The 17,036-nt window shown below is 43.5% G+C and overlaps 1 protein-coding gene and 1 long non-coding RNA gene across 2 annotated transcripts; one reads left to right on the top strand and one right to left on the bottom strand.

Annotated features, from left to right (window-relative positions):
* Nucleotides 1–4,593: 4,593 nt before the first annotated feature.
* Nucleotides 4,594–14,147, bottom strand: LOC129208070 (uncharacterized). The gene is made up of 3 exons (XR_008577668.1): nt 14,010–14,147; nt 8,430–8,548; nt 4,594–5,729 (listed from the first exon to the last, which is right to left on the bottom strand). It is a non-coding gene; the product is annotated as an uncharacterized LOC129208070 (long non-coding RNA).
* LOC129208069 (basic helix-loop-helix transcription factor scleraxis-like) lies at nt 13,310–14,144 on the top strand. The gene is made up of 2 exons (XM_054830227.1): nt 13,310–13,913; nt 14,034–14,144. The coding sequence occupies exons 1-2, from the start codon at nt 13,494–13,496 to the stop codon at nt 14,082–14,084; spliced, it is 471 nt and encodes a 156-aa protein (XP_054686202.1). The 5' UTR covers nt 13,310–13,493; the 3' UTR covers nt 14,085–14,144.
* Nucleotides 14,148–17,036: the final 2,889 nt, after the last annotated feature.

The raw sequence follows: 17,036 nt of genomic DNA on the forward strand, positions 1-17,036 counted from the left end.
TATTAGAGCCGAGATATTCAAAGCTGCCTGAGGGTTTGGAGAATTAGATTCAAAATGTTCTAGGCAGTTCTGAAAATTCCTAAGAGAGTGATTTTACAATGCTATGAGTCTGATCCTTCAATCCCTCCTTGTGCAAGGAGCTCTTACTTAGAGAAATAGTTTAAGTAGTATTGTCTTAGAGCCAAATTTTGACATTTAGCTGCTGGCCATGCCGGTGGCACGTTTTTTCTCATGCTCTCCAATCTACAAGTAAACTCAGAGTGAGCAAAAGCTACCATCTTGCCTTTGGGCAAGGTGCACTCCTGGGCGTGCACCAAGAGCACGCCCAGGAGCCCATAATTCGGAGATGCTGTAATTGTGAGAGACGGACTCAGTGCACGTAAGTGGAAAACAGGTTCCTTACATGCTGTGTTAAAAGTGGGAAAGACTTTAAAATACACGTCTTGGTTTGTTTGCCTGCTATTGTGCTGTGGGGTTTTTTGTGAGCTGAGGGCTTAAAATGCAGCAAAAGCTAACAGGCACAGAGACAGAAAGAACGGACCCACGCATCATACCGTGATGCAATCACACCTAAAGAAAAGATGCAGCAGAGAGCGGGCTGCCCCGAGTCCAAACCCAACCGCCTGCTCAAGATGCAGAATCCAGCTGGAAGCAGATTCAACGCCCCAGGACAGACAAAGGCTGTGTGGATAAAAGACAGACTGACGACTGTCATCAGTCAGACACAGAGAGAGGCTCAGGTAAGCTTACATCTGGTTTTAAAGTGACGCCAGGGACAAGCAGGGCCCACCGAAAGTGCACAGTTCAGGGGAGATCAGACGTGTTGGGCTTTTTGTGTGACTTTTTGGGGAAACGAATGTATGCGAGCATCCCGCTTGTGCGCATGTGTCCGGCAGTACACTCAGTAACTTTTTAATCTTTCAGCTAGTTTAACCAAGCCCAACAGACAGGTAGCTGGCTCGAAGGCCCTGTGTTCCTAATATAGTTTATCAATACAAAAGCTTAGACAACGATGATGCGCTTCGCACGCCGATCAAGAAAAAAGCTGGGCATAGCCAAGCTCCAAAACAGGCACACAACCATAGGAAAACCAGACTTCAGGAGTTCCGTGTTTGTAGCACTAATGCTTATTCTAACACATTTCTCCCTATCACTAAACTGAGTGGTTGGGTTTCCTTCCCAAAGCATTTAAATTATTATATCTCAGGTGGTAAAAAGGAGATGGGGTGGAACGCTGATTTGATTTACAAACAGGATGAGCAGTGGGATTTCATTTGGAAAGGAGCACAGAGATAGACCCATCTTTTGAAAGAAACAGCCAGGAGAAAATGAAAAACAGGTCATAGCTCATCCAGAAACCATAATGCCTGTGAAAAAATCTGGCCTGAGTAAAGGATGGAAGTAAATATTCTCCATTCATGCCTAAAATAGTGCTTCCAGGCAATTTACTCTATACCCAGTGCACCAGAATGGGTGTTCACACCCTACAAAGTAACCTTGAACAAGGTGTAAAAAACACTGAGCATAAGAAGCTGGCATGAGTTTCTCAAACGCCCAAAGTGTCTGATTCGATCCAGTGACGGGTTATGAAACGAGGAAAATCTGAGGTTTTCCCACCTCGCTCCCAGCTGATAATTGCACTCATCATTCTTATTGTGGCATACTGTGTGGGGATATATTTTGCTATGCAGGGTAGAGATGAAAGACCTAGACAGTTTTGGGAAAAACTTGGCAGGCATTTCAGCATCACAAAATGCAAACTAAAAATCATGGTAAGGTGAGATCTGTGTTACTCTTTATCAGATTCACTAATGCTTGGAGGGTTCAGAAGCCCCACTAAAGCTTGGAGGGTTCCGAGGTTCGGAGGGGTTTTGCCCATGTCTGCTGCAGATTAGTTCTCTAACAGAGTCACTGGATTTCAGTAACTCTTTTCTTCTGTCTGTATCCATTAAAGTCTTCTCCTTCGTGCCTGCTGTTTCTCAAAATGCTCGTGGTTGAGCATCAGAGGATTTTTCTGCAACACATTTGGTAAGTTCCACAATGCTGAGATTAGAAAAGGACACTACACCAATAAAAACATAAATCCTTATAAAGCCATGGATGAAAACATGAGGTTAGTACAGTTTCTTCAATATACTTTGGTTTTTAAAATGCACTATTCCAATCACTTCTCAAAAATTATTTAAGCGTATTTGGACTAATAATTTGCCACATATTATCAGCTGATACATATATAATGCGCTTGGGAAGAGCCTGGACACAGCTATTTCCCACAAAGGCACTATTTTAACAAATCTCCTACACCCAAACATTATATGCAGTTTCACTACATTTCAGCACTTGCAACTTTTTATTTGCAACTGGGGGTTTGCTCCCCGTCAGCACCCAGCTCCCCTCTCCTGGGCAGGTCATGCCTTTTAGCTCCACACAGCTAATGTGTGCTGGAGAAATCTACTTTGTCATTTGTGCCCATTTGAAACTGTGAATGTTGTCAACGCTACATCTGACTGTTGCAGCAGTACCCAGAGGTCCAGTCCGGTCACCGTCACACTAAGTATAGTCCTTGCCTCCAAGGAGCTAATTCACAATGAATAATTTAGCTGACAAACTTAGTCTGCTTGAGAAATACCCATGAGCAGATTTCAATTTCTTCAACCATAATCATTAGTCAAAATAAGTTGGGATAAAGATGGGGTGAAAGAGGTTGAGGGGAAGAAAGATGAGGGGGGAAAAAAAGCGGGGAGCATACCTGTATTTCTGGATAGCACAGCATGACTTCAGGCTCCTAATTGCTATTCCTTATATGCAATAGATGAAATTAATTTAGGCAGAAGAGAGAGAAAAAGCCTTTCCAGACTACGAAACCAGCTTAGATCAGAACTGAAGACCTAATATAAATTGCATCGCTTTCCATTCCAAGTACAAGATTGTCTTCTTTAATTATGTTTTTTCTATCATACAGAGGCACCGGAGTGCCTGTAAGGAGAGGTGGAAAACCCCCCGTAGTCCCTACCCCACGTGCAGAACTGCAGCAGAAATCGCACAGCCCGTGCATCCAGGTGTGTGACGCACGTGCAAACGCCTTCGGGGTCAGCCATGAGTTGGGAACAGCTCGCCCTGGATTTACGTCAGCTAAGGGATTTAGGGGGACTGAAAGAGGGAGAAATTACCCATGACAGGAGATATTAGTCCACTACTGAACTGGTTCAGACCCCAGGAAAAACAGACCAACAGGTACTGCAATACCTACTGTTACCGGCTGCACTTCCTGAGTTAATACAATGTTTTCCAAACACATGGGATTTGTCATACTGTATGCAAGACTAACATAGCCAAAGGAAGACTCTTGCTTCCACTACAAAACACAAGCAGAGATAAAATAAGAACCTAGTTCTGGGCTTGTTCCATGTCCGCCAGAGTGACTACCCACTGACTGCAACCAAGCTACTGCAGAATTGCATCGATGTACTTACACAACAATATTGCCCCAGACATAAAAATACTTCGTATCTGATCCATCCCTTATCGGGTGACTCTACTGCTGCAGGTTTATGGCCTTGAGGACGTACACGCCACTTTTTTCTCAAGTCTAATGCCTGACCTGCAATCTGAATTTCTCTAGGAAAGGAAAAGGATCTAAATTGTACTTTAACGTTAACTAGTAATTTTTGGGTTTGGGGGTTGGTTTTTTTGTTCAAGTAAAATAAAGCATTTCTTTGATTAAAAATGAGCACATGGCACTTAGGATATTGTGGAAGTGACTGAGAACTGGTTCCCTGACTCATAATGATCATACGCAATTTTTAAGACTGAACACCGAAACATACAGTGTCCACCTTCCCTATAGTCCTTCAACACAGAATAGCAATTTTGAATTAAAAAAAAAAAAAGTCTCCCCACTCCCTTCCTTCCCTTCAGCGAGTTTGGCAGCTAGATTACTGCCACAGAAGCGAGCATGGGCATGTGCGAGCTCTGTGCTATATTAGCAGAATTTTTTGACAGGCTTCTTTATTTTTCTGAACGTGGGAAAGGGATGTTTGTTATATTTCTTATACATGTGAGGTTAACAGTGAATACCAGACACAGTGATCAGTCAGAACTAAAACCATCATTTACAAATTCACATTCTAAATGTCCCTTTTGGAAAGATGATTTTGGGTAAATAATTGCTCGGGATTGTCTAGAAGGAAGCTTATCAAGCCACGTACCTCCCAGGCAGGCAGCGGTTCAGGCTGCTAAGGACAGAACTCTGTATGGAGCTGCTTCAAAGACAGAAAAGATAACTAGACAGATCTGCCTTGGAGGCAGGTCATCAACAAGGGGATGTCTCCTAGACAGGTACCTGTTCTTGTCTGCCTGGCAAGTGAGTTATGAGCCTTTGTACAGCACCTTTCAGGCATGCAACTTGTGCGGGTCTGCCGAGAAGGCAGGTCAGCATGCAGATATGCCTAACAGGCACACAGCTACGCAAGTCTGCCTCTCCGTACGTTCAAAGATCCCAAGACAAGTCAAGAATTCATTTTAATGATTTCAGCAGAAAGCCATTATTTCCTGTAAGAAATAATTTTCAGTACAGCTGCTGGATATGTCAAACTGCAGTTTCTTTAATGACACACTCTTAATGCCAGATACAAGAAGAGAATTCCTCTTTACAAGGTGCTGGTAGTATTCTTAATATAAAAGGAAATGTTGTTTTATAAGATTTGGCAGCGGGTTACTACAGAGAGCAAAATGTCCTAAAGAACAGGCAAGTACAACTGGAAAAAAGAAAACTGACAGTAGGCACACTAAGAAATTATATGTACACTACCAATATCAACACAGGTTGGCCTACTGTTTTCTCTCCCATCAATGTAAGTAACAGCAATGATTGCAGTGGAGGTTTAGTTAGAATTGGCAAAAGCAATAAAATGAATTTAAATGTCATTCATTTCAAAAGGATTAAAAATTTTAAACATCTCCAATCAGCAAGGGCTTTAGCAAAGCCATAACTCCAATCACTCGACTAAACAGCTTTTTAACAAAGATGAAGAGCTTACTTCGCACATAGCAGAGGTATGGTTTCAGTGTGTTTGTGAATTCAGGCAGCTCTCCATCAGGTATGCGCAGTTCAGGATTTCAAGTTTTCTTCATTACAATATTATCTGCATTTTCACATTCTCCATGAAAGCTGAGATCGCGCACAAGCCAGCTGTTCTGGACCAGCGTTTGAAACACCGTGACAGTGTGTGCTGGCCCAAAGCAAAGCAGAAGTCTTGGACAGAGAGGGGTTAGTGACAGTCTGAAGTGAGAAAGGAAAAACTGTGACTCTAATCAGCAGTTGTTTGTTATGGAAAGGTTGTATATCTCTATTTTAAAAGGAAGAGAAACACGAAAGAAGAGGTCTACAAGACTCCAAAATGTGCTGTAAGATAGACAGTAAATCAGGCAAGCAGGATACATTCAGAAAACACAAGGCAAACAGCACTTGTTCAAAGTAAAACAAAACAGTTTGGCTTAATTTGGAGCACCAGTAAGCCACTCTTTGTACTTGCACAATCTTTAAAGACTCAGGATGTGAGACCCTGCAGTTGTGTTACGCAGGACCACCTCGTCTGCAACCGTCACCAGGAATCTTAATGAGAGTGCTTATATTTTCCAAGTGATATCCCCACAGGCACCTGAAGAAAGGTCAAATAATCTTTGTAGAGGGTTTTCTGTGTCTGAAAGCTTGATCTTTGGTGTGAAATCTGTAATATATGCAAAAGACTTACTAAATAACAGATTCAAGAAAAAAAAATCTATCAGTATAATTTATTCGTATACTTGCAGTATACATGAGATTGTTGTAGTCTGCACAGCCCTAATCTAAACAGTTTAGTCAAACTTATTTTATGTGATTCTATCTACATTGATAGAGCTAAAAAATCATACCAAAAACATCATTCAATGTTTGTCTGGCATTACAGCATACCCTTTTAAGCTTTCACACTGTAAACTCTTTGTTTGCCATAATTCACCTATTATTTATTAAACCGTATTATTCCGGCTCCAAAGAACCACTGAACAGACATTCATCAACGTCTGTGTATTTAGGATTCCAAAACACTCTTTTCAATTAAAGGATGTGGAGTTTAGATAAAATTCTAAGTAGATCACTGTTTGGAGTCTGTTTTAATTTTTCCAATTTGTGAAATTTTCTGCCTTCCCTTTTAGGTTTAATCGGTAATTACTAAGGGATCTTTTTAGAAAACCTTCCACATCCTTATCTAAAGGAAGATAAAAGTAGTGTATGCCTGAAACCCCCACTGCCTCAAATGTGAGTAAAAGGTCAGGGATGAGATGATTTTATTCTAAACCGCCTTCCCCATACTTTGCTATTGGGACTGAAGGAGACCCTAAAACACCACAGAGATATCTAAAGGCTGAATTTATGTGTTCAAACTGGAATAGCCCCATAGAGGTCCTCTCCAGCTGAAGATCAGATGAAGACTGTGTCTTGCCAGATGCTACAGACAGCCTACGCGTCCATCCCTTCACTGGTACAGCCTGCTAATACCTGGTTAAATCTCTTTGAAATCTCGCAGGCTTTTTGCAAATACTGAACTGGATTTAAGCAGGTCTCAAAACTGTAGTTCTGACTCTTCTACAACATTTTTCATGAGGGTGCCCTTGCATTATCCAGAGGGTGGCCGGTAAACAGAAACCATTTCACAAAACAGTTCCAGCATATCATAGAATCATAGAATGGTTTGGGTTGGAAGGGACCTCAAAGATCATCCAGTTCCAACTCCCCTGCCATGGGCAGGGACACCCTCCACTAGCCCAGGTTGCCCAAAGCCCCATCCAACCTGGCCTTGAACACTGCCAGGGAGCCAGGGGCAGCCACAGCTTCTCCAGGCAACCTGTGCCAGTGCCTCACCACCCTCACAGGGAAGAATTTCCTCCTAATATCTAATCTAAGTCTACCCTCCTTCAGTTTAAAGCCGTTCCCCCTTGTCCTGTCACTTCTGGTACTTCTTAGGCTGGAGCAGAGGAGATGGGTACCGGGCAATGCCGGCACTGCGTGATGCTGCTGGTCGGCTGTGGCCGTGCCTGGGCACGCAACTGGGCATTAGCAGCTCACACGCCTGCCAGGCTGCCCTGGGAAAGGTGGCTCCAGCACAGCTATTTCTCTCCATGGCACTGAGAAGTTGGCTGTCTTCTTTACAACACACATTTGAAACTGAAATAGCTTTATGTTTTTATAAACATGCACATAAATTCCACTTTGACTTCTCTTACAAAAATTGAGAATATAAAGGAATTTACCTTCACGTCCCCTTTTAATATCAGTGTAATATTTCCAACAGCAGCTTAAAACTGGCTTCCCCATGATGTCAGTTTGGAACCAAAGGGATTGCTAACCGCTGAGGACCAACTCTTACATTCTGCTTTTGTAACACTGAGCAATTATGAAATAACCTTAACATTTTGCCTACAGTTCAGCAATCGATTATCATTCTGATTATGCCATCAGCTACACCGGTCAGAGACAGATTAACCCGACTGGTGACAATGAAGTCAGTTCTGACCTGAACCTGAGTGACTGAAATTGAATCTGTCCTCTAATCCAATTTGAACTATGGAATCATGATCACAGTCGTTTTCGTTAACAGAAGCGTAGTTATTCAATTGAAGCGCTAAGGAGAATAAATTGAAGTATCTAAAGAATGTCAGATTTTGAGTATCTTCATAGGAGGACACTCAAGAAGCTAAGAAGAGGGAAAGAAACCATACAAACAACTTCAGTTGTGGTTACATTGCAGAAGCTCCAGTAATTATACAGTCAATTATATTTCTTTCATGGGTTTTTGGATATCTTTGTATTTGTCAGCTCTAAGCACTTGAAAGAAACTGTTGAAAATACATCCTTTAAAGTATCTACAAAATCTTGTGCAGTATAGTGCTCTTCATAAAAGCATATTGTAAAACTACAAGTATGAAAAAAAAGCTTTCTTTGCAAGATCTAGCAATCATGGGGAGGGGAAGATGGAACAAATCAAATGGCAATAAGCATTTTGAAGTGTTTGCAATAGTTGTTCCACACAAGTGGATGATTCTACATCTCATGTTCATGTTCATTATTACAGCAGCCAAGTATTTTTTATAACTAACATTCAGTTGCATTTCTACAGTAGCATGCCACCTTTATTTAAAAAAAAAAAAAACCAAAACCAAACACTGGTCTGTATGACAATTCTATGCCTATTTAATAATACTTATTCTACTCTTACCCTTCTCGGTGACCTAGAAAGCTCCATGGAAGCTAGAAAACCTAGATTGTCCATGAGTGAGCCAAACTGCTAAGCCTGGATCATAAGACATTGCAAAACAGACCTAGCAAACCACTAGCCTCTGAAAAGGCAAGAACATGGACTGCGAGGTAGTAAGACAGTACACAGACTGACCATCACGCTGACAGCATCTGGCAGTGCACAGAAAGAGCACAAGCTGCTGGTACTTTGTCATAAGAAAGGTTTGAAGAGTCCACGACGCTTTGCTGGACAGTGCTTCAAGTCCCTTTTCTCTGTAAAATGAAACAGAGGACATTTCAGCAGTGTACGTTTGAGGCGTGGATTCACGTGGCACAGGAGAGGACAGTGGAAGAGCCCCTTCTAGCCAGGCAGCCAGCTACGTAAAGAGACACAAGCAACCACAGCTTTCATCAAAGGTCTGGATCCTCACGAACACACGGCTTTCCAAACAGATTGGCAGAGGATCTCAGCCCCCAAACCACACGCCACAGCTGAATGTTGTAGACAACATCTTCCCAACCACCAGTCAAGCTTGGTTAGGATGGATTTAATAAGCAATGAACTAAGGGACCAGGCAGGTAGAGCTTTAGCTGCATTCAGTTTTAATGAACAAAAAAGTCTCTGCACAAATACTGCTTGTAAAACATTTTGTTTCCGAGGGCAGGTATACTGTCCTTCCATTGTTTCAATTTGACAGAGAAAAGAATATGCCTTGTCATCATTCTGCTGAATGCAACCGTGATCAAAAATTACTTCTGAGGCAGTTAATAACAACTTTGAGAGTATCAGCAGAATTCTGTAAAACACCACTTAGGTTTGGCAAGTTTAAATGGTTTTGAAATAACAAGTGAATAATATATTCGGATTTGCCTCCGTGGGCAGCCAGAGCAGAGAAAATTACTATAAGACAAATTTTTTGACAAAAACTCAAGATAAACAACTCAGCTTCTCTTTGTCAAGAGTAACAGAGTGGGCGTATAAATAAAATGCAGTAGGCAGGATGTCTCTGGAGTTTAACAAGGCCTCTAGCACTCCACCACACAGAAAACTCATTAACACACCGGAGAATCATGGCACAGATCAATTCAGATGAAGAACAGAGATTGTAAGTGAAGAGATTGCAAGTGAAGAGATAAGTGTCATGCTAAATCTGGCTGGGTAGAATATCAAGAAGGGACTTGTTAGATCCCACATTAATCAACTACCAGTAGTCCAGGGCAGAGCTGGTCCTGCTCCTCCCCTACCTGGGAAATTGCTCTACCTGGGAAATTGCTCTGCTGTAGCAGACTGCTAGTTCAAAATGTGTGGAGGATTTTTATTAAAATCTGGAAGGTTCACCATCCCACCTGACATGACTTAAACACATGAAGCCTTACATCCACCTCATGTTTAACCTTTCCTCATTTAACGTGCTCTGTGCCAGTCCTCCAAAAACTTGTCTCGTACCATTCCATATTTTGACTGCTCCTCAATCTTTTCTCCTTAAAATCATTCTCTTACAGAACCCGTATAAGGCAAAATGCGACTTAAAAGATTCTTCGATCAATGTGTATTTTATGGCAGTCACATTTATTAAGAACTGCAATAAAAGTGACAACTCCATCATCCAGGTTTGTTGTGAAGGACAGAAGTAGCTCTCACAGCCAGACAGACAGATACATAATGCGTAAGAGTTTGTCAAATGTATTATTCTCAACTGTGTGGACATTTCCAGCCATCAACGCCCTTTATTTGTTTCTTTTTGTTAGATCCCTCTGGACTCTACCTTGAATCTGTCAGATGTGACTGAAATATCTCACGGACCTGCTTTATCAGGTAGCACAGCGTAAGAAGTATGCTGGATATTAATTGTGCAAACAGGAGCCTAGCAGGTTACTCCACACAAGCTTGTGCAGCTTGCATGCCTGGTGTCCCTTCACGAGGGAGAACAGCTCACAACGATGCCAAAATTCAGCGTTGGCCAATATTCCTCCCTACGAGGAAGGGAACCCCGTAGCCACTTGAAGAATCCATGCGAATGAATAGCTGATCTGAGTTTTGAACGCCTGCCGTGGCTCGGAAATCTGTACTACAGATCCGTGCAAATGTTGCCCGCAACACATAGATACTTTCTCGTAGGTGTGTGTGCAATACTGTAGAAGGAAATAGATATGTATGTATGTTTAATGGCTTTGATGGGGACCACATTAAAGAGCATGGTCCTCCAAAAGCACAGCAGGCATGTGACAACAGGAGCAGCACGGCGTGAAGCAGGAAAATATGATCACTGTTATGCAAAAAAAAATTTGGTTTTATCTATAGGATAATGGTATATTTCTGCTCCTGAAAAAACAGGGGAATCCAGCTGAAGCCAGTGGGATCTGCAGGCGCAGAATGATGCTGTAAATGTTCAAGCACTCTTTTTTAAGGTATTTTTGTCTCTAAATGTCTTTTTGTTGCAAGTGAAACAATTTTGGGTTATACTTCCTATTTAATGGAAATACATTTGGAAGGGTCTTTGGCTGTGACCACAGACATTCTGAGCCACTAATTTAGATTTGTTTCTTTTGTTATCCTCTAATTAACTTGCTCTCTTCATAGGTATAGCTTTTCCAAACTATCTTCTTCCACATTCTTTCTTGTATACACTCCCTATTAACACTGTTCTACAAAAAATAAATGCAAATTAAAGAAATGCCAGCCACTACACTGCAACTGTATCCATCAAGTATTTCATATGTCCAGTCTTTTGAATATTGTTGAATGCTTCCTAACAACAGCCATCAGATATCTTTCTCCATGAAGCATGAAGGCAAGTTTCAGGCAAAACCTTAACACAACACATAAAATACTGCCCACTCTTCTGCTTTACATTCATGCAGCCCCATTCTTGCTTGTTATTAGCGATTCAGCAAATTGTGAAATAACAGCAATCCTGCATTACTGCACCTACCTTGAGGAATATGCTCCCCCTAGCACTTGCATAAATGTTATCCCAATCAATAACCCAGTAATTAAAGTCACCAGCATTTTGGCCCTTTTACAAGTCTCCTTATCTAAAAAAAACATTTCTTGCTCTACTTTTTCAAACTGCCTTGGCAACAGAACAAGAATCGTTTGGCCACCCCTTTGTCCTTAACCCCTGAATTAGCTATTACTGTAATGTCAGTGAAAATCGTTTTGTTTTTCGCTGCAGACACAGCATCATCTTCTTCCTGTGTACCGCTTAGTCCTTTTCTCATTCTTCCAGTTTATCAATAAGCCATAAATTCTGATTTTGATAATACTAGTGGTAGTTTTGTCTCGGGGTTCTTTTCGTTGAGGGGGCTTGGATTTGTTTTGTTTTACTTCCAGTAATTAAAAAAAAAAAAAAAACAAACAAAAAACTCAAGAAACTGAAATGCTAAGGGCAGGAAAACACTGGTAAGCAAATGACTGAGTCTGACAAACAATCAATTCTCTACACTGCTCAGCTCCTGGAACATACCAAGGGTGAAATCCTGCCTCTGTTAAAGTCAATGGGAGTTTTGTCATTGATGTCAACTGAGCTGGAATTTCACTCTAGAAATGTGACTAAACAGGAGAAACCGGCACGGAAGACAGTGCAAGCTTACCTGGGAACTTCATTTCTCAGGAAACTAAAGGCAGCGCTATTGAAATTCAACTTCAGGACTTTCTAGACCATTTACTTTTTCAAAGGTTAAGCAGACAGAAGATAGCGCTTTTAACACTATGGAAGGATGATACAGTCACATTCGCATACTCCAAGGAAAACTATCACTTACATGATTTTGAACACGGCTTTCCCCAGCATCTGATGATGAAGGGCCACATCCTGCTCTGCACCCCAAAGGAACTCCTTTGGATCAACGGCACGGCACGCACCTGCTTGTCCAGCCTCATATTTCTGCAGCGTTTGCTAGCAAAGTACCTCAACCTGGAGCTAAGTTTATTGCATCGATATTTCGTTACGGAAATCACAAAAACCTCAAAAACCTTGTCCAATGGGAAATCAAAATCCTTTTCTCCTCTCTCTCCCAAGTAATATAAATAAAAATCACATTAAAGAAGTTTTGCTCACTAATACACCAAGGTACACTTGCACCTGGCCGACACAGCTGCTTATCCATTTTTGCTGACAACCTCTGCCCAAAGGGAAGGGGCAACAAACGCAAACCGGCACTTTGCCATTCCAGCAGACAAACGTAGCGCATAGATGCGGCCCTGCCTGTTGGTACTAGCTGTATTTTGAGAGGGCATGACTCCCAGCCAAGTATGTCAAAGCAGCTGTCTGTCCTACACGTGTGCGCCCATGATTAAAGAGATACGGCTCTGCTAATCCAGCCCTGGTTTGGGAAGAAGGGTTAATATTTAGACAACACCACCAACAACCACAAATAAGCTTCTGGGACCGTAAAAAACCAGTCAGTCAAGGCTGCTTAATCAGGTAGAGATGATTCATTTGAGAAAAGCTGCACCATGACCTTTCATGAGTTTCTGAGCGCAGACAGGCTGTCAAATTTTTATGGAGAAAAGAGGTGTAATCAACTAGTGCTTATGATGACCTTTTAATAAGTAAATGGTTGAGGTAGGCACGCATTCTGAACAGAATAAGGAATTGGATTTGTATGCGCGTCTAGTGTTTGCTGGGGAAGGCGATGAAATCTGCCCCCGTGCTCGTTCTATTAGCCCACTCCAACTAACATATATACGCACACCTATATATATATACACACACACGTGTGCACAGCTGGAACAGCGCAGGGGAGCGCAGACGTGGTAAAACTGCAGTTTTTCACCCTGCGAAGAGCCGCGGGCCGTTCCCACTGGCCGACACGGGAACGCTAACTGCGCCCGTGGGAGCCTCCCGGCCCCCGCCTTCCCGTCTCCAGCGCCGGGCCGGGAGGGTGCCGAGCAGCACAAGGCTCCCGGGGGCCGGTGCAAACCGCCGCCGCGGCCGTTCCTCGCGGGCTCCCCGCAGCCCCCCCCCGGCCCGGCCCGGCAGCGGCAGGCGGAGCAGAGGGGCTTTCCGCGGGAGCCGGTGCCGGGCCGAGCCCAGGGCCCCTCGCGTCCGCGGCGACAGGTGGCGGCGGCCCCCGGCTAAAAGCAGCAACCGCGCCAAGCACGACCCGCCGCGCCGCCGGCGGGACACGGGGCCGCGGCGGCCACCGAGAGCAGGGGCGATGCGGCACCTGCCGCGCATAAAAGTCATGGGGCGGCGGGGCGGCGGCGGGCGCCATGAAGGCCGGCGGGGGGGCGGCACAGCCGCGGGCGGCGGGCGGCGGGCGGCGGCGGCGGGCGCGGGGAGGCGGCGGGCGGCGGGCGGCGGCCAACGCCCGGGAGCGGGACCGCACGCACAGCGTCAACACAGCCTTCGGCGCCCTCCGCCGGCTCATCCCCACCCGCCCGGCCGACCGCCGGCTCTCCAAGGTGGAGACGCTGCGCCTGGCCTCCAGCTACATCTCGCACCTGGCCAACGTGCTGCTGCTGCAGCGGCGGCAGGCTGAGGGCACGGCCGCTGCCCAGCCCTGCCCGGATCCCTGCCCGCAGCCCTGCCCGGACCGCTGCCCGCAGCCCTGCCCGCAGCCCTGCCCGCAGCCGGGCGCCGCCGCGCCGCGGTCCATCTGCACCTTCTGCCTCAGCGACCAGCGGCAGCCGGTAAGGGCCGGCTCCCGAACACCTCGGGCGCTGTTCGGCGGAGGGTGGTTATCGGTCTGCACCGCGGGGCTGGGACTGTCCTCGGTGTGTCCTAACCTGCGCTCTTTGTCCCTCGTACAGCACCGAGAAGGGGAGAAACCGCTGTCCGGTCCAGCGTTAAGCGGACACTGAATGGGCTGAGAATCTCGCGGAAACCTTGCACTGACTGTAAGACTGCTCTGGGTAACGTCGCCGCACTCACGCTGTGTGTTTACATTTAAGTAATGCAGTCCTAAAGGAGTTACTTTTTAAGCCTATGCACTTTGTTTCACTTTGTGACAGGTTTATTCAGGGTATTTTGCAAATGAAATTGAACGCTGCAGAGACAGTTGCACCTGGTGCGGCAGCTATTTTAGTGCGAGAAATGTTAAACCTAAGCAGCCGAGCCCTGAGCATGATGTCTCCTAAACCTGTGTCGCATGATGAAACTTGAACTTCCGAACACACAGTGTGTCCCGTCAGGGGAAGCTGTCATGAACACGTCGTGCCGTACGCCTTCAGCCCAGCTCGGGCTGCACGCAGCGCTGCCGCCCACTCCTCCAACTGCACACTAATTCTTGGGGCGGGGGGCTGATACCGACAGCTGACATGCTCGGGAGGTTTGAGCAATGCTGGAAGATTATTTTAAGGTGTTCACAGAAAGTCGGGAAACTTCCAGTGAAAGCAGCACAGTTCGCTGTGCGCGCAGGCCCAGCAGCGCATCGACACGGGACGTAGCCAGGACAGGCAAGCGGAGAAGTGCTGCGTAAGCGATGCTCTTTGCTTCTTAGCAGTGCGAGCCGTGCCAGTCCTTAAATAGCATGGGATGTTCCTAATTCTGTCTGGCAAGCACGCGATAGGGAGGGTTTCCCAAGGGCTCTCTACATTTACCCATCACCCAGGTCATTTCCAAATTGTGACTGTACATCACTGATGTCATTTATGTCCCCTCAGTTTATTAACTTGTATACTTTTTTTTTAGAAGTGAGTCTAAAAAGCAAATATGCATGTTGTATTTTCAGTTTCGGATGTTAATGAAGGCTAATCTTAAATCCCAGGAAGCAGATTTTTAAAAAATATATAGCTAGTTTAATTTTGCAATGTTTTTAATAGTTATTTATAATATATTTAATTAGGCCTTAATTAAGCTTAACTTGTTACTTTGGGAGGCACTTTGCATTCTTTAAAAGCTTGGTAACCGTACCATTCTGAGAAGTGCTGCAAAGAATACTTGTCTCTTTGGGTTTTTTGCCTCCCCTGATGTCATTTGTCCAGTTCCCCGGGCCAGCCTTGCTGCTTTCGCCAGATGTCAGGAGGGAAAAAGCAGCGCTGCGTTGCTCACTTTACTTTCTGTATGGAATTTTCTCCTCTTCCCTTAAAGAAGGTGCAAAGCAAATTTTGGCGTTTATTATGAAGAACTTAGCAAGAACAAGATCTTGGTATATTGCTCATGCAACTTCACATTTTTAGTTTTCCTTCTCCCCTCCCCAACACATCCTGACCACCTTTCCTTTATCACCATGAGGAAAAACTACTTGTACCTACAGAACCTGCCATAAACTTCTGCTTTAAAATCCCAATCAAGAAAAATACGAAAGCAAAATTCCAGAGATTCCACATCATGTTGGTCTATTCACTGATTAAAAGCTACATGCTGTATTTTCCTGGATTGAGCAGTGTTTTCTGGTTTTAAAAGGTTTCTACCATTTGGGGTTTTTTAATAGGGAACTTTAAATTGGTGCCAGATTACGATCTTTGTTTTGCTTTGGCATTGATTCGTGAAGCTGGAACTCTTTCATGTTTATATATACAGAGTGCTTTTTAATTTTTGTATTGTGTCAGCATGTGTGCGCGCATAAAGATTTCTACAAACAAGTCTTCCTGGATTTTTTTTTTAAATTAATTTGAAAAAGTTTGTCTTTTAAAAAATTATTTACTTTATAATTAAAGCTGATCTTACAGTTCAGCTCTGCATTCTTATGAACACATTAAACCAAAGCATCTGATCTGCTTTACAGGCAATTAATACTAAGCTATTCATTCAGCTGTATTATTCAGTGTGATACACTAAAACGGCAAAAAATAATGCAGTTTGAAACAATTTTAGGAAAATTGTGCATTGAGTATGCTCTGAATTTTGCAATTCATAAGTAAGACAATAAAACTATTTTAAGCTTTCAAAATGTCGTGACATTATTGCAGTTCTAAGAGTTTTTAGAGTAGTTCTTGGCAAATGCGGCATATTTGGATTTAATAGGATATTTCTGTACTTAGTTATCAAAGGAAATTAGTCCAAAAAGTCAGGTCCACTTTTGCACCATAGTATTAGCTGAAAGCTCATGACTTGAAACTCTCATGAATAATTTGCTCAATTCTACAGGAATTTGTTGTTTTCACTTTACATGGGATATTATAACTTGGTGTTCTCACTTTAAATTGGATTTTATCGCCCTAGTTTTGTATGATGTTTATACAAAATGCTTTTCAATGACAAAAGCAGGAGCCAGCTGTTATGACTTGGCCATCTCTCCTGTTTAACGTGGCTCAGCGTAGCATTCAATTCTTCTCTCTCTACTCAGCATAAACTGTTGAATTCAAATGGGCTTGAAGATTTTGGTATAATGCTCAGAGTTGCAATTACTAAATAATACTGGAATTTCAGTAACAGTGATTGATCATGGCAGAATTCCTTACTTTTGCTGAAGTTTATTTATAATGTAAAACTTCTCTACCCCCAGGAGCTAAAAAAGATGCAGGATTGAGTTGTTACTGTGTAATGGTTTTTCTATAAACCTAGGGAAAAAGAATTTAATTTCTAGAGACACAGATGAATTGAGTGCTCAGATTTCACATATAAAGAGTTCACTCATCATTAGGTATTTTATTGAATTTTTGCTGTATGAGCTTGTGCATCATATCAGTTCTATTTTTTTAATCACTTGGTGGAGAGGCACTGTTTGTGGCATGCACAAATATATATATTTATAAGCCAAAATTTTGAAACTCGGGTGTCTAAGAGTGAGCACCTTACTTGATGGTAAGGAGTGATGCAAGTTTTTCCAGAGCTGCTGAGGACCCTCTTGTTCTGCTTAAGACATTGTCTTT

This window comes from Grus americana, chromosome 6, assembly GCF_028858705.1.
Source record: "Grus americana isolate bGruAme1 chromosome 6, bGruAme1.mat, whole genome shotgun sequence".
NCBI classification, from domain to species: domain Eukaryota; kingdom Metazoa; phylum Chordata; class Aves; order Gruiformes; family Gruidae; genus Grus; species Grus americana.